Below are 18,678 nucleotides of genomic sequence, written 5' to 3'. Positions count from 1 at the left end.
TATTTTATCAAGACTGTTTCATTTTGTTTCCATTATATATTTTATATACAAAGGAAAATAAAGAAATAAAACTGTTGACTTCTTGGAGATTGTGTTTGATTTTCCTAGCTGGCTCTCATTTCAAAGGCCTTCAGAAATAATTACATTGCTTGTTTAGAAAGATTCAATATATAATTTCTATTCTTATCTTACTTCACTTGAGAATTCCTGAAGACTTTCTATAGATATTTATTTCAAGATTCCCAGACTTGAATGGATGTGCTGATTCTTTGATAAGCACCAAGTGCTCATTAGATACTAAAGTTGAATACACCCTAATAAAAAGAGTTAATCAGTGTCTAACATTGCTTCCAATCCTGATGCTAAGCTACCATTCTTGTGATATAAAATAATTCAATCACTTATTGAGATCCCAAGTTCAACTGAAGTTTATAAATGTATTAAAAATACATGGGTTATATGTGTGTCAATATTTCCAGTTACAGTACACATAAGGCAGGGGGAAAGGCATAATCTTCTTTTTCTTTCCATTACAGGTCATTTGAAGTGTGATTATAATCTCACCTACTAAAATTAATGAAGGGAATGGACAACTGAAATATTCCCTGCCTCCTAGAAATCCATATTTTCCCCAGCCAGTTTCTGCCTCTCAGCACTTCATTCCCAACCATCACACACTTCTGAGGCCTGTCAAATCCAGTCATTTGCTCCCAACCATCTCACTGATGAAAATTGTTTAGGGATGATGTGAGCGATCATGCAACAGGAATTAAAGAAATTGCTTCCACTGTGAAATTAGCTAAGCTTTGGCATAGTTTAAATTTTATCACCTTTAATTTGATTTTTTTTTCTTTATGCCTTGAGTCAAATTTTCTGCAGGTGTGAAACACACCACATTATGTTGCTCACACTGGCAATAATCGGTATATTTAGGAGCAAACCCCGAGCCCTCTGCAGCTGCAGGTGATGTTGCTAAGTCAGTGCTGCCCTGGTTCCTCTGCAATGTGCTCAGGGTTCACCAATCCCACTCCCACAGGTGACAGAACCTGGGCAAAAATAAGGTTTGGAGAGCTGAGAGATTCCTGATGGTGAAAAGCAATGCAGAAAAAAAGGAACTCTCAGTCACCATTGGTGTTTTTCAGCCAACCTCAACACCAGAACTCTCCAAGCTTTGGATTGCCAATATTTAAGCAGGATTTTACTCCATTACTGACACTGCAGTTATAAACTACCCGTACATAAATATTTTTTACAAGAATAATGCCCTTAAAGTTTTAAAAATAAAAATTTCGCATTGAAAAAGCTGTAAGAATGCAGGGAAGGGCATTTATTAAGTAAATGCTCTTGGAAAAACAACATTCTGGGTTCTGCTCAGCAAATAAACTGCTAAGGTTTCTGTTTGTGTTTAATTCTGACTGCATTTGGCTTGTGTTTGTTGCTTTGTCAATGCTACAACAAACTCATTTAGCCAGAGACTATAAATTTGAAATGGTGCCATTTTTTATAAGAAAGCCACTATTGTAGTCCAAGTCACTGTTGTCCTAATTACAATAATATTGCAGTTTTATATAATCTGGCCCAACAACATAATCACTGTTTCTTTTTGCTTTATGTACCTAATGTTGCCTTATGTAAACCAAATTCTTTTTTTCTTGAGAGATGAGGCAAATTTTCAGTTGTTCTGTTAAAAAACTTTGCATGTTTTTTTCCTCAGGTACACTTTTGCAATGCTAATGACTCTTAAATATGGATTTACCCACCATAAATAGAGACTGCACAGAGATTCAACAGATGTTAATTAATGAACACTTCTAACGTGCTTTAACCATTAGCCATTGCTGATTGTTTTACTCTGTCAGTGTCAGATTGTTTTACTCTGGCTTTACAACAGGCCAGCAATCAGAGACACAATTAACAACAGGATTATTTTTACATGGCTAGGTGAGAAAGCCTGTGTTTGCTGGCAAACTAAGATTAAAAACCATCATAAAAAATAAGATGTGTGTGCTCAGCTAGGGCTTTTCTGTTGTTTTGGCTGTGGTTTTATGTGCAAGTCAGGGTACAGATTCTGCATATTAGTCAGAAAGAAAAATGCATATGCTGTCACAGGGAGTAGGAAAGCAAATTCTTTTGGTGTGGCAGTGAAATGTGCCTATTGGGAGAAAAAAAATCCCAAAAAATCAAATTTGAATGTTCTAGAGGCGGTAATGCATAGTTGGTGCCAAGAATTTACATGAATCCATATTCAGTGAACAACCATTTCGTTGAAAGATTGTAATGGCTGGTAAAAATAAATAACGTGACCATAATGAAACATGGTGGGACCATGTTGTCTTTTCTTCCCAGGGACTTCTGGGGATTTTTTAATTTCCTTTTTTTTTCCTTTCCTGATGCCCTTTTTGGTCTCACTAACTCTTTCTCTCCTAATCTTCGCAAATCTTGACAGGGTGAATTCTCCATTTCACTCCGAAGATCTGATTTCCAGCCTGATGAGGTATTAGGAGAGGATTTGCATGACAAAGCCTCACCATTATTTGCCAACTCTTTTGTTTCCCTAAGAGCATCCTCTGCTCCGATCCTTCAGCTGGCTTTGGAGTTGGGCTGATGGAAGCCCCGCAGCCAGGGGTGGTCACACAAAGCATTGTTTGTAGCCAGCAGGTCAGATAAGCATTCTTTCCAAAATGAAGCCTTTTCTTCACTGTCCTTCTTTGCTATAATCTCACAGGTAGCATGATAGTTGTTGTCATGGTAACAATTTTTTATTGAATAAAATTGCAATAATCTCATAAAAACCTGCATAACTTCTTGACATGTAAATTATGACTGCCTCGAAGCTGAAGGAACTTATTCTTATTTGTTTTCCATTGTTGCTCATTTTTTTAAATGCAAAAACATAGTTTCAAGCCTTATCATCCTGCTTTATTGCATGAGACCATTTCTAAACACAAAACCTATGAATTAGAGGTTTCACTAACCAAATAAAGAAAACGTATATGAAATAGGAATCTGCTTAAAGCTCTACAGAACTTGTTAACATATGCAAAGTACCCACATAAAATATCATTGCATATCTTGGTGCTCATGCAGATACATAAATACATACACAGACAAATTGTGGGAATGCTGCACGAGTGGTTAAGGGTTCTTGTGCAGATCATATGTTATTATTGCAGCCCTACCTTCTGCACTAAATTATGTAATTTTATCATTATTATTAACAGCTACTTCATTGCCAAAGCTCTAGGAGTCCAATTTGTTGATCACATCCCACGGGGCAGGAAGGTTCTCTCCCAAAAGACCCCAAGAGCCAGGAAACACAAACACAAACAGAAGAGAGACAAGGAGCTTGTTGGACTCAATGATTCCTGAGGTTCCTTCCCAACCCAGGAATTCCAAGATTTCATGATTCTGTCAGGAGAGGATGTAGATCCCTCTGGAAGCAATGCTGCCAGCACATGGTGCTGCTGCTGCCCTAACCACAGAGCCTCAGAACCACAAAAATGTCAAGGACTGCTTTGGGGGCAGATGACAGAGGCTTGGGGGAGTGTTTCATTTTCCCACACTTATAGAAAATTATGAAAAAAAAAAATCTGCTTTTTAAGTGTCCTCATTTAATGAATGAGGCAATAGATGACACCCTAAGCAGAGGTAAAAGATAGAGATACAGGTCAGAACACTCCACTGAGGGAAAAATGGGCAACCTGTGCTTGCCATGCTGGAGAAACAGGGAGGCCAGCATGCATCCTGCTGTTTCCATGGCAGAATCCAATATGCAATCATTTCTAGAGGCAGAAATGAGAAAGAAAATTTGTGTATGGTACAGGTGTAATGCTGGTATGTTGGTGATGAGAACCACATAAATACACAGATACAAGACTTTTCTTTATCTTCTGCAAAGAGAAAAGCAACAACAAAAGCTTCCTTACAATAAGAAATTGCACAAGGAGGAATAACTTCCCAAGGGAAATAACACAATCCTCCTCAGTGAAGAGTTCACTCTCTTGCACAGGATGCTGGAATAATGTATTCTAAGGGAAAACCCTAGAAAGACAGGAAGATTAACTAATAGGGTAATTTGTCTTTCCCAGCTGTAATTTATTTGACTCTAAGTAGTGAAATAGTGTGATGCTGTCATGATCTTGTTTATGATGATTAAGGTAAGGAAGAAGGAAAAGAGGGTTGTTCACACAACTCTGTTTTAGGCTCGACTGGCTAAATTAGACACCTTGCTGCACCAGCTGCCTGCTCTACCTGAGGGAGGAAGACAGAATCATCTTCTCCTGGAATCCTACTTTTTTGGCTGACCAGAGAGGAACAGAAATTAAATTGGCCAGCTAATGTGAATGACTAAACTGCAGCCCTGTGACTCCTCTCTTTTGTGGCTGTACCCAAAAAAAATCTCAGTCTCTCCTTCCAGCCCTCCAGGAATGGCAGGCAGAGCAGCCTTTCCATGGGCAAATTCCTGCACGTGCCCACCCTGAGCTTCCCCTGGAGCACTTTAAGGCCATTTTCTCTTGTGTATATCTCTGTCTAAACACCTGTGTGCACTTATATACTCATATAGACACCTGTCAACACTTTCTGAAATAAACTGCTACTGATACAGTTCATATTTTGGTTTTGATATTGAACTTGAGTGACAAAACATTAGTTGCTTATTTTGCCACTTTGTTTTATATAAATAGTTGACTGCAATCTCACTGAAATGCACAGAAAGAAATTTCCAGGACTTTACAGACCAATAGGAAATGGCAGATGCTGCCCTAAAGAAATGGTAATCTAAACCAAAGAATAATCTAAACTAAAGTTTTGGCACCCAAAAATGTGGCTCAATGAAAGAAACTAGAAGAATCTAACAGCTTGGTCTTTAATAAATTATGTAGTACCATGCAGGAAAATGCAAGAAGCTGTTTCTTGGTTCCGACAGAAAAATAATCCTTTCATACCTTTGAAACACTAAATGATGTTTATCTCCATAAGCAGAAGAGGTATCCAGGCTGCTTCTCCCAAATGTTACACATTTCTCAATGCTGGAGCAGATCCTTAAGGAGGCTAATGAAACCTTGAAAGAATGTTAATGTCATGCAGTACATGCTTGAGCCAAAACCTCTGCACAAATGCATGACCTGCCTCATGTAGCACAACAATGTTTGTGCAGATTGCTCATGTGCTGTTTTAAGGGCTTCTTATCATGTGAGGGAAATGGGAAAAACATATTGTATGCAAATGTGTGCCTGCAGAAGTGCGAGAGGAGCTGGCAGTGCCTGGAGAAGGAGGCAGTGTGAGCAGGCAGGAGCGGAGCGGGCTGGCAGCCCCGCTCCTCGCAGCTGGATAATGAGGCTGGGGGAAGCGTGCCTGGCAAACCTAATCAGCTGCATATTTCACCACTTCTTGTCTGCATAAACTAATTGTTCTGGAACTCTGATGCTGCCTCTTTAATGTAGCATTTTGGAATCAGAGATAGTTTACAACAGAAATACATATTTGGATTTAGGGATGTAGATTCCTCCCTGGCAATTATGCTGGCTGATGTTACCTGGGTTTACCTGTGTGGATCTAACAAGAAGGGACCTTCTTCCTTTTCAGCTTTAAGGCTGGCAGTTCTTTCTTGCTACAACTTATGAGATGGTGCCATTAGAGAGCCTGCAGGTATTCCTTTGCAAATTCCCCTGGGTGGCTGTTTGTTAGGATTAGTACACGGTTTGAAACATCACAGGCAACAGCAGAAGGGTAAAACATATTTTATGTTTGGCTTAAAGAATTATGTTTTCCTTTCATGCTATTTTTTTTTTATTCTCCCTTTAGATATCACCTTCGCTATAGAATATTAATTGATATTTGTGAGAGAAGTGGGAAATAGCTCCTCTTCTGTTCAGGACTTTTTGAAAGACTGCTTGTCTCTAATCAATTGACTATTTCATCAGCATTCATTCTGCAAGGTCCCCAGGCAAAGGCAGTAAAATTGGATGATCACTGTACACTGTATTACCAAGCAGAAAAAAAAGGTACTGTAAGTCTTGTTGATTCCAATGGAAGTTTCAGGTTATGCTCAGGTGTATTGTAAAAAAAAATAGAAATAAATAATAAAGCAGCCTAGGCTGTTTACTGCAGAAATCCTTTCATTTATGACTTTGTGTGGTGAGAACAGAAAGTGGCTGATACCATCTCTCAGCTTTGATGCTCTGCTGGCTTTGTTTGGGAGAGTGAAGCCTGGAGTGCCAGCAGCTGTAACCCAGGGAGCAAAGCAGAGTCTGAAATATTGTCCCCCCCAGGCCACTGCAGGGCCAGCAAACGGCAGCAGAGCCCCTCTGGCCCCAGGGAGGGGCACAGCTCCATCAGCAGCCCAGCAGCTCCAGGCTGCTCCAGAGGAAGCCCTGCTGACAGCAGCTCCACGGGCAGCATGAGCTGTTCTCACTGGAAAGCAAGACCTGCAGATTCAGCACTTAAAAACAGAGGTGTCATTAGGGCAGGGTGGGGAATGACCAGTGCCAGAGAAAAATAAAGGATTCTGAATTGCTTCTCATTTTGCCAAATTTCAAGTGTGTCCATCAGAGAGATGTCTGACACAGGCCACTTAATGAAGAATTTCAGGAGTATTGGTCCCTGATGTTCCAAAGCCAAGTCTTCATGCTGGCAGAGGAATAGAAATCACAGTAATCGAAGTTTCTGTGAAAATATTACCACACTGAACTTAGTTTTCTCACCTAGAAATTTCTACCTTTTTTGGTGAGACCTTGTCTATATTTTCTGAGACTGAAAAAGGTGAGATTATGCTCCAGACCAGTTCTGTGGCATTTCACAGGCAAAAACTTGTGCTGCTCTACTTCCTCCCATCCTTCTGTTTTCCACTTAGGCACCATCCTCCAGCCAGCAAGGGGCTGATGTCACCAGCCAAGCTGCTTAGAAAAATGAGATAACACAACTTCAAAGCCTGCAAAACCAAACCATACCACTCTTTGAAACATCTTTTTTTTCCCTTCAAAATTTTACATTTGGGGAAATTGTGAAAAATCCATGCTGAGAATAGATTTAAACTTTTAACCAGAAGAGAATGCATCAGAAACCTGAGTCAGAGACTTATTTTCATACAGTCACAGAACACAAACACAATGACACATTTGATATATACAAACGGAGGCAACTACAAAGGATTTCAGAAGCAGAATATCTGCAACAAGCACAAGATGTTTGTGGCTAGGAGTCAAGAGGAAGAACCACAGAAGGACAGAGTCTTGTAGGTACACAGGACATTCACCTAATACTGCCAAAATCTCCTCTGCTCTGCCATCACATGATCAACATGTGACAGCTCTGTCTGTCTGTCCTCATCCCAAAACTGGAACATCATGGAAAGATGAATTTCTCCATTTGGAAGAACTCCATAAGGAACTATGTCCTCAATTCTAATCCAAACAGATTTCTCCTGTAGAGTCTATCTTCACTACGGGTCATCTGCACAACTTTGTGCTAAGGGAATGCATGTGTGCAAAAAATGGACAATTTGTGACAAATTGCTGCCAGTGAATGGAGAGGAAGAAAAGCAGTGTTTGTCCCAGGAACCAGCACACATCAGAAGCTCCTCACCTTGCACAGGAAAGTCAGGCCTTGCCCCACAGACCAGACAGTGCCTTCAGAACCTCAACACTCAACTATTTCCTGCCATTGGCACACACTGCTTGGAGCAATTCCGCAGATTTCAGTAATTCTGTATTGTCAATTAACTGGTTTAGTACAATAGAACAATATAGAGGGGGATAACTAAAGGATCAGCCTATAAACCCCTAAAGATTATTAATTTCATCATGGCCCTCGAGCTCATAATGAGCACATAAGAACAGTAAGAAAGATAATGACATTTTTGATTGGACCTCATGAGAAATAAAAGTACAGAAATAGCAGCAGGTGCTCAGAACTGTGTTTTCTCAAGGCTCAACAGCCAGTCAGGTTAAGGAACAGCCAGCCAGCCCTGGTGTTGAATGTCCTGAGCCCATCCTGAAGGATGTGTGTGACCATTTTAAACACACATACAAACTCATCAAAGAAATCTCACATAAAACTCCTTACTGCCACAGCTCCTGTGTGAGATTATCCACAAGAGGAACAAGTGGAGGAACAAGACAACATGAAAATATACTTTCTTTTTAACAGCTGTCATACTGTTGCCATATTTTACAAGATCTGCTGGTTTTTCCCTTAGCTTTTGCACTGCCTTTGCATTCACCCTTTGGGCTAATGTGTACTTGACCCCTTACTCCACAATTTTGTGACAAACTATCATTGATTTAGCAGTCATGCTCAGTGCCTTAAAAATCAATGACAAAAACCCCAGCAAGACAGTGTGGTTGATCTTGATGACATTTCAGGTCAGGTTTTTATCACAACTTTCTGATTTGTCAAGTTATTTTATCACTATTCATGTCAGATGTTGACTTCATTTGGAGCAGATTTTGTCCTTCTGCAAACAATTTGCAAGTGGAAGAGAATAAATATCTTTGGGAGAACTGGAAAACAAAGCTGCACTATGTATAGTGGTCCTAATACACATGGTTGGACTAAAGAACTCTGCTCTGCTTTAAAAAAAAAAAAAAAAGGATGATAGAATTTCTTATCTGCAGTGGTGTAATCAAGGGCAAACCTTGATTCAAGGGAAAACATTCCTAAGTAGATGTGCTTGTGCCAAAACTGAAAATTGATGTTCTGACTCAACTGAAAGCCTAAGCCCTTTCCAGTAAAGACATTTCATGGAAGCATTTAAGGACAAAATGTATTTAAATTCTAAGTTTTTCCATACTGTTACCATTTTCAAATGGCAAAGGCAAAAGCATTTCTAGAGCAATGTCAGACTGAATGCCGCTGTGTCTATTTTTTTTAATGACTGTCAGGAGAAGCCTTAATATTTGGAAATTATTAAAGTTTTCCTGTTTACCTTAATTCAGGCAAACTATGAGAGAATTCTCTTCCCTTCTGGCTTTTGTTCTTTTTCCATCTGTGTCCTTTTTTATTTCAGCAACACGTTTGTCACTCTGCTTCAGTCGTCTCCTGTCTTTCAACATGACACTGGCTGTCTAAACACTCCCGGCTTCGCCGAGAGCGAAATCAAGAGATTTCACTCCTCATTCCTCCCCTGAAAAAAGGGTTCCCAAAACTCTGCTGTCAGGAGACAATAGCCACTTTGGTTCCCATTACCACCTCTGCTCATGTTTTGGGGAATTCATGAATCTGTGTGTAGCTGAGAAGGTAACACAGAAACAGAACATGCTCAAGGGAAGGTGTGGGGGTTTTTTTTTTTTCCTCTTTTCTTTCTTTTTTTTTTCTTTTCTCTTTAAATAAGCTACAGAACTTGTTCCAATTACCCTTATGGATCTTCTAAGCTTGCTCATTCATTTACATAATATTCTGTCTTCGTTGCAGGCACAGATACAGAGCTCACAGACAAATGGGGAGGGAAAAAAATAGAGTCTTGGGGTTCTCACTCCCAGAAGCACAGATAAATCTTTTTTTTTTTAGGTTTTAACTGAGTTTCTACCCCAGTGTGCCCTTTTAGGCTTAAAAGTGATTAAACAAGATTTACAGAAAAAAATAATTTATTTCCTATTTGTAATACTTGCCATAACGAAGTAATTCCACAGATTTCACTTTTTGATCTTTAATTCTTTAAGAAAATTAATACCATAATTGAAAGATTAAAGTGCACAGTTTCACCAAAGAACATATTCTCCATATACACTATTAGCTTTCACAAGCAAATTCATCATTTTTGGAGGTGGGGAACAGAGCTTACTATGGTAGATTATGTGGGAATTAATGTAAAAAAAAATTTGTTTCTTTCTCAAAACTTTTCTTTTTTTTTCTGGAATTTTTTGCTCAGAGAGAGAAAGAAATGATTTCAGAATATCTCAGAGTGCAGTGGCGCGGCCGGCAGCGAGCGCGAGTGTGGGAGTGCGTTCTGCACAGACAGCTGAGAAGTGAGCAGCACTCCTCCCAGAGAGAGCTCCGGGTAATACTGATCCTCTGTGCACCACGAGTGGGAGGACAGCCATGCAAATCCTTTTGTTTCAGCAGGGAAGCAGGATTTTCCAGAGAGCACCAAGATACAGAGTAAAAACCAAGCAGAGGATGAAGCCGTGGCCACGTGCAGCTCTTGGATGCTGGCACACACACAGAGCCCTCATGGGCTGGCACACACTGCAGGTAGGGACAGAATCCCAAAACCAGGGTGGAAGGGGCCCTAAAGATCATCCAGTGTCACCCCTGTCATGGCAGGGACACCTTCCACTGCTCCAGCCCCGGTGTCCAGCCTGGCCTTGGGCACTGCCAGGGATCCAGGGGCAGCCACAGCTGCTCTGGGCACCCTGTGCCAGGGAACAATTCCTTCCTCATCTCTAATTAAAACCTGCTCTCTGTCAGTTTGAATCTGGTTTCACATCCCCATAGTGTTTCATTCCAGTTCTAGATAGTCAAAATAACACCTGACATTCCTATAATAGATCTCCTCTAGCGAGGAGCGTAAGAGCAGGTCTAAGGCGCCTATTAGAAAAACTGCATCGTGTTAGAACCTTAGAACAATGAAAGGTTAAAGCCTTCATCTGTATTTCGTGCATTGCCTTCCCCTGAGGCCCAAAAATAAAATGCCTTGTACTGCATCCTCATTACATAAGCACTATATATAGAGAGCATATGAGTTCCTCTTCTGTTTCAGAGCAGAAAATTGATATAAGCATTTTGAGGAAAGAAAAGGTTCAGCAGAACTTTGTTTTATCCTGACTAAGAACACTGCCTAGTGATGTCTGTGTTGTACAAAAGTCAAGGCAAGAAATTGGCAGTGGGTGGAGATCTCTTTAAGGGAATTAAGTAAGTGGATAATGGAAGTGAAATACTCTTAGCGGGGGGAAAGTGAAAATTCCTTGAACTCTGAAAGGAGACAATTTTTTTTTGGTAAACATTACAGAAGAGCTAATCTAATTTTAAGAGGACTAAAAAAAACTTCAAAAAACCTGAAATAATCTACAGAGAATCTTTTCCTTCATCTTTTGATGTTGCTACCTGTGGGTGAAGGGAAGAAAGCAGAAGGAAATAGTAACAGCAACATTAATGAAGGGTAGCACTCTCATATTCTACTTTGCAGCCTTGACATTTGGTTCCATCAGAGATTAAGACACAGACTCCACTGCCTCTACTTCAGAGCCTTCACACTCACTCCTGTCCCATTAATGCAATCAGGAACATTCTCTGAGTTTTGAAGCAACAGCAGTGAAATAGATTTTGTTTCTCAACAAAAGAGCAGGGGTGCACATTGGTGCTTCTGTGGAGCAGCAGCTTGAAAATCTGCACCCCTAGGAATGTCCTGTAAAACAGCTGGAAGGGCCAGGGATCCTAAGGGATAAATGTGCAAAACTCTCAGAGTTACAGTGATAAACCACAGACCTGTCAGATGATCTATTGCAAATCTCTACCATACAGATTGTTTTAGTAATGGTAATGATCATTTCTGTTGTTAGAACACACTTGTTTGTGGACAAAACTCTTTCATGCAGCCTAACAAACCATAAGAACATAGAACTTTGTCATTTCAGAGGCAGTTCAGTGTCTCTCTTTCCCCCAAGATGTTTGGGGAACAGATGAAACATTTTCCTGTGGAGCCAGCCCCTTTGGCTATTCCCTAACTACATCCAGCCATCGGTCATTTCTGCTACAATCCTCTATAATAGTTTTCCTACATGAAGTTTTAACTTATAATTCATCTCTCATTACCTTTCTTCACACTTTTCCTCCTCTTTCATTCTTTCTCCATTCTTACTTTACCTCTCTTTCACTAGTATTTCATCTTTTATTCTCTTTTATTCCCCTACTCTCATTGCATTTACCATCTTTTAAACCTCATGTTAACAATTTATTAGATTTTTCTTCATCTCCTGATTAGTTTCCTCTCAGAGTTTTCAGTTTTGGGGTTTTTTTTTCTCCTCCTCTTTTACAGTGAATACTGCTTAGATGAAAGCCATGTCTTTATCATAGAATATAAATATGCACAGATATAAATATTTTCATATAGGTTTTGTGATCAGAAACCATCTTTTCTTTTCTTGCATAAATCTTTCTCCTTTTTCTCCTAGAATACTACATAAATCCCATTTACATAATGAGTGACAGCATTCAATTTTCCTTCCTCCTTCTCCCACACTGTTCTGTTTTGGTTTGGTTTTCTATTCTCATTTTATTTAATTAAGTAATTTGCTCACCTAGAGCTTGGCTGAAATATCTTCTGAAAGCAGATCCATATTATGTTTGTGCTGCTGTATAATTAAAAGTAACTCAACATATAAAAGCTATGGTTTAGTAAAAGAATTGAAATGCAGGCTCAAAAATTCACATATCATTTTTGGCACAATGAAGATTTGAAAATCTGTTGGAGCAGAGTTGACTTGAAAGATGAAGTGTCAGGTTTGACCATGCACTCACACTTGAATTTGACAATGACTTGGTGGAACTCTCTGTGCTGTGAGTGAGAGGATGGTTCTGGCTCCTCACATTTCTCCTCTTTTTAGCTAAATAACAGAGAGTGGTGTTTTTGAAACTTTGTGATAGGATGTTGCTTTATTCCACAAAGTGCCTTGGCACTCCTTCAATTACCTTGCTTTGACAGATGTAGACAAATCACTGAAAAGCACATTATCCTCAACCTAACACTAAAATGCATTAGAAATTCCTCTGCATTTCATGGCCAGATTTTGATGCCTTTGCTCATGCTGAATTTTTGTATTGCCCTAAAATGGATTCTCTTGGTTTGGTGGGTTTGCCTTCCTTGGTTTCAGTGACAGCTGAAGGTGAGCTGCACTCTATGTGTGTCCCGGGGAGTGTCAATATCTGCCTCTGTAAGGACATTCACTTGCACACACAGGGACAAACTATGCAGAAAAGATTCTAATATATTAATCCACAAAGAAAGAGATTCACACTAATCCGACAAAATGAATAAATATAAGTAAAATATATTAAGAAGATTATGTTCTTCTCCTTTCTCTTTTCTGCTTTCACACAGTTAATTTCCCTTTTCACCATCTTTTTCCACAGCTTTCTCTGCTTTTCCCTTCCATCATCCATGCAAATCCTGTGGCTAATTGGTTAAGTCCACTCTACAGCCTAACCATCAATTCCCAGACACAGCATATTTCATTTCAATGTTTTTCCCTGATTACAGTTGCACTTAGAGGAAAACAAATAAGTATGTATCAATGCCCTGCAAGTGTAGGAAAACAACAAACAGATAATTAAACATCAACAAAATATCAATAGGATTAAAGCATCATGCTGGAGCAAATCTTGATAAATCCTTCTCAATAACAATTCTCTAACTGCAGTGTCAGAAGGGAAATATAAATTTAGCCCATTAAAGTGTTGTTGGACAAAGAGACATTAATACAGCTGTTAATCATTTCCTTACTACTGAGGGACTCGGCTATTGTGCTGCAGATGAAAGCTCTGGCCAAGAAAAGATTTGAAAATATGCAAATGAATGCTAACAACATAATAAATACCTTATTATTCATCACCAACTCAACAGCCTGCTGGCACAGCCCAGGCTGTGAGCAAGGAGAGCTCACACATACGTACCCACTACAGACATTTCTGGCACCGTGGCATGGTAGGGGCCCTCCACAAACTCAGGAGCGTTGTCATTGATGTCCTGGACCTTGATGATGAATTCTGAGGGGGGCTCCAGGGGCTGGTTTGTGTCCCTGTCCACGGCCTGGGCTGTCAGGGTGTACTCAGCCTTCTCCTCCCTGTCCAGCCTCTTCATGGCGTGGATGTCTCCAGTCTTGTCGTTGATCACAAAGATGGTTCCAGCTCCATCCCCTGACAGGATATATTTGATTTTGCTGCTGCCAGGATCCAGGTCTGTGTGTAGCTAAAAAGGAAAAACAAACAAACAAAAAAAAAAGACACATTTTAGAGACAAAAAAAAATGTACACAATGAATTTTGGGGTTGTTTTTTTTTTGCTTTGGTTTAACTATACATTTTGTCAGATGATCCTTTGTGCTTCAATCCCTTCAACAGTGATCCACAGCTCAGCTTGAATACACATGGAGAGCAGGGATTTGTATGCATGCTAATCAAAAATTGATGCAATCATAGGCATAATTAGACTTTCTATTTAAAAAGCAGCTGTTATATATATTTTAAGTGCCCATTCTAAAATGTAAATGCCTTCAGAACCATCATCAGCCCAAATGAACAAGTACAAAATGTCCTTAACCTATTAGATCAAAGGGTGAGGGAAGGGTTAATCATAACATATGCTTTAATCTAACCTCTTCTTTTTAGTTATTACTTTCAACTTATTTCCAGGTGACTGGAAATGGTTGAACACTGGCATCTATGGAATCTTGTCACAGACAGCAGTCAGAGAAATTAAAAACCCTATCACAACTCAGATCTTTGCAGAACTTAAAAGGTTCTAAGGTCTTTATTCCAAAAGTACATGCCCTGGTAGAAAAACACTTGCACACATCTTCCCATTCTCCTCAAAGCCCCATCAGGAAAAAAAATTCTATTAAATTTGTATTTGGCTTTTCAAAAAACAAGAGAGAATTACAATAAACTGAAGCAGTATGAGAAATATATTATTTATTTTTAATGTTTTCATTAATTAAAAACCAGGGGACAACGGACTTTCATTGATTTTTTGGTAGGCTCAGAGCCAAATACTGCATATCAGATTATCTCCAATAATTTTTAAGTTGTGAGAATGGGAACTGGTTGGATCACATGTATCACTGTCAACACATTCAAAAATACAGGATAATAATTTGAATACCCAGTAATAGGGGTTTAAATTCTGTTTACTGTTAGGTCCAACACACTCAATATGATCAATAAGAAGTGAATAACATCATTAAAAATGTAACTTGCATCTATTATTATTTATCTCTGCCTCACAAAAGACAGTCTGAAGGAAATATGTACAACTTGCTTAGGTTGCAGCATGAGTTACAACCATCACTAAAGGCTTTTTCCTGTTTGCTCATTCTGGGGAGACAGCTCAACAGAAGTTGTTGCTGGTTATGCATTTTACTCTCAATTGATAGCAGGGGTTGCCAGGGCCAGGCAGCAGCATCATTTAGAATAAGAGCTGGCATTAGGATATTAAAATAGGTGTGGAAAAAAGCCTTGTAACACCAGCTGCAGCCAAACCACAGGAGATTCTTATGGCACAAGTGGCTCTGCAGGTCCTTCTGCCCACAATTGGTCACAAACAGTTGTATCTGCAGCTCACCTGTTCAGGAATTCAGCTGTTCAAGAGCTCAGCAAATACAAAGCTCTCTCTGTTGCAAAGAGCACAGTGGACAGCCAGGGCTGATTTCCCTGTTCATCTGGTTTGTTACAGACACAAAATCCTGGCCACCAGTGCATTCCCAGTGTAATCCTGGCCACCAGTGCATTCCCAGTGCAACCCTGGCCACCAGTGCATTCCCTGCTCTGCAATAATGGCACAACTCCCACGACCCACACGAGGTGTAAACTCATCCTCTCTGCTTTGCTGGGCAGCATTTTATTACCCCACCATTGTTTTAACAACTTTTTCAGAGCACTTTAGCTGTGAATATGCATGACTCAATCCAGTTCACTCTTTCTACCCAGCCCACAGGAACGTACACAGAGATGTCAAGTGACAGCTGAGTCCCTTTTCCAAAAGTTCAATCTGCTTTTCTTTTTGCACCTGCCATCAGCTCCTATTGAGAACAATCAGCCCCATTTACTGAGGCACTGCCCTCTCCTCTTGGTTGATGTTACACTTTGGTCTGCTCAGAAAGTTAACACAATTCCTTTTGGATTTAAGATTACTGTCCTTATGACCCTTATTTTCAGAGCCCCAGAGCCTCTGAAGATCAATCCAGAATCTGTGTTTTAAACAGATTGTTTATAATTTAAGCATCTGCTTGCTCCCTGAATAAAATCTATATGGCATTAACATTGCATATGAAGGTTTTGGCAGCATGATCAGAGCTGAGTTAGAGTGATGTAATATCACAGCATTGTCTGGACACCCACAGCTCAGCACATGAACTGGGAACATCTCACTCACCCAGCCACACAATAAAAAGCTAAAATCTGAACTTTTAAGAATAAGCCAGATATCCCACACAGACATTTGAAAAGGCTTAAACATTCTAGAATTTGCTATTTGCTAATAACTAAGAGAGGCTGTGTGTCTAATCTCAGGTTTTACCTATAATATCCAACAGCAGTTATGGTTCATAAATCAGTTCTGGTAGATATTAATGCAGAGCTATAAAATCTTTGTAGTTCCAGTGATATACCAACAGTTAAAATGATAAAAATGTCTATAATTACCATTAATTGTTTCCTCTAATAAGTTAAATTCCATTGTATCAAAAGCATAAATTGGTATTTGTTATTCAAGTATTGCTATTTGAAACACTACAAGGTGAAGGGCTAAACATAAAGTACAAGAGATAGGAGCATCTTATAATATTAAAGTTGAAACTAACTCTGATGAGTGGAAGATCAGTTTTTACCCAAAGATTTATATGTGGGATATATAGATATATAGATTTATATAAGCGGGGTTTGTTTTCTTTTTTAGTTTTTTAATTAAAAAAAAAAAAAAACCAAGACATAAATGTGGCATTTACTACAATCTATGGGGAGCATCCAAACTGACCTAAATAATTAAGATAACTTTTCTAGGTTTTGAAGTCCTTACACTCTAATATCAAAATATAATAACAAATCACCTATGGAAGAGCCACTTCTCCAAAATCATTTTATTGTTTAGATTTAAGATTAAGTCATCATCACCTACTACAAAGTTATACCACAGACTGAAATCTTAAGTCAGATAGCAGAGCATTTTTCCCAAGTAATATTTCCTCTCTCCTAGCAGACATGAATGATAATTTACTGCAAGAGTCAAGCTTCAGCAAGCTGTGTTCGTGTGAAGGGTGAAGATCATTAAACACATAATTATATAGGATCTAGGTGAATGATAGAAGGGCATAATGAATATGAGAAATGAATAGTGCTTTCTGCTCAAAAAAGCCTCACAAATGTAAATATGAAACTGCTTTCCACATCTGCAGCTTTATTTGCTGCACCTATACTTGAAAGCTGACCTTTTTCAGAGCATCATCCAGATGTAACAAGAATTTCTGCTTGAAACAGAAAATGTCTGTATCTGCCCCAGTGTCCCACTGCCAGAGTGCACCCCAAAACAAACAAACACATTTACTGGAGAACCTCATCTTGTTCAGAGAGAGGTAAAATCACTTCCATTATGTGAGATTCACTTCATTAGACTTCAAAGGAAGTGAAATCATCTTCCTCCATCACTGCCCTGCCTGGGGGACTATAAATCCACACACCTCTCTCTGTTAAAGCAGCAGATGCAAGTCCATCACCCAATTCATGCCTGGATTTATGGAGACAGGAGTCACTTTGGAGCAGCTCTGAGTTTTAATGGTGATGCAGATGCCCTGTATGAATACCTTACTAATAGCTCCCCTGTAGCCTCAGCACAGATCATTTTTTTCCCTAAAAAATTACATTCACTCCAAATGAACCCTCAGAATAGAGCAATTTCTAGTCTTTATTAATTCCTTTGCTGTTCTATCTGATAATACAGATGGTAATAAATGAAGCCAGGACTAACAGGAACAGCACACACAGGGTGCTACCACAAAATTAACATTGTTTTCACTAATGCATGTCTAAAATGTTGCCAACACACTATCCAAGGATATAAAATGCATTTATAGCCTTTCATGTATATACATTGCAAACATGTATAATTAAAATCCATGCCAGGGAAACTGCACAGATGAAACTGATTCTAAGAGCCTCTGTATTCTGCAGATGCAAAAGTGTTATTCTGCAGTAAAACACAGCTCCAGGAGCGTGGGACTGTTATTAAATTTTCCTATTCCATAACTCTTTGTTCAGCATATTTCAAACAAGGTTTTCTTAGCAAGTCCTTGGCTCCAAACTGCATTAGCAGCCAGGGATTTAATGCATGGACAAAGGCTGGGAGCGAAGTTGGTGAAGCTCCTTTGCAATTCTGAGCAGATTCAGGAGCCTCCTCTGCAGATGGGAGCCGTCTCACCTGCTCTCACTCAGCTACCTGGCAAACCCACGGCAGCCAAAACAACAGGCTGCTCAGCACAAAGAATTCCATGTGTTCACCATCAGGAGAGTGCATCCTGCACTTGGGGCTGGGCCATGCCCAGATGAGCAGAAAGCTGTTGGTTTTCCTCTGCAGGAGGATTGGGCACTTCCAGCCCTCTCAGACCTGTGGTGCTCATGCACAACTTGATACACAGCAGCCCAACATAGATCCCCCATCAGTGGGAGGAACTGTAATCCCAATTTCCTTGTATCCGTAAAAAAAAAAAAGGCATAAATATAGAAATATTTCATGTGGGGAAGCATCTACACATTATGAAAATGCTCCTGGACATTTTTAATTAAGGCAAGAGAAGACAGTATTATGTCGTCAAGTTTTTATTTGCGTTTGTTAGAAAGTAATTAATTCATCCTCATGTAATTACAAGGGAATTACCCCACACTTGTTTCAAGGGAAAAGGAATCATCTGCCCTTAAAACTTCATTTTAAAATTTGCATCACCCTTCCCTGTCCGAACTCTGGAATCTTTTCTTTTAA

The 18,678-nt window shown here is 39.5% G+C and overlaps 1 protein-coding gene across 2 annotated transcripts in view; it reads right to left on the bottom strand.

Annotated features, from left to right (window-relative positions):
• LOC102074554 (cadherin-8) overlaps nt 1–18,678 on the bottom strand; it is a 159,347-nt gene that overhangs the window by 88,064 nt on the left and 52,605 nt on the right. For both annotated transcript variants that reach the window (XR_012582464.1, XM_074551089.1), the window contains exon 3: nt 13,609–13,903. Coding sequence is in view for 1 of the 2 variants with exons in the window: in XM_074551089.1 (XP_074407190.1) it covers nt 13,609–13,903 (295 nt within the window). In the remaining variant the exon portion in view is untranslated. The remainder of the gene's footprint in view (nt 1–13,608; nt 13,904–18,678) is intronic.

The sequence above is a fragment of the Zonotrichia albicollis genome, chromosome 13, assembly GCF_047830755.1.
Source record: "Zonotrichia albicollis isolate bZonAlb1 chromosome 13, bZonAlb1.hap1, whole genome shotgun sequence".
Taxonomy (NCBI): Eukaryota; Metazoa; Chordata; class Aves; order Passeriformes; family Passerellidae; genus Zonotrichia; species Zonotrichia albicollis.
The sequence above is the reverse complement of the archived record's forward strand: the minus strand, read 5'-3'. Positions and strand labels throughout refer to the sequence as shown.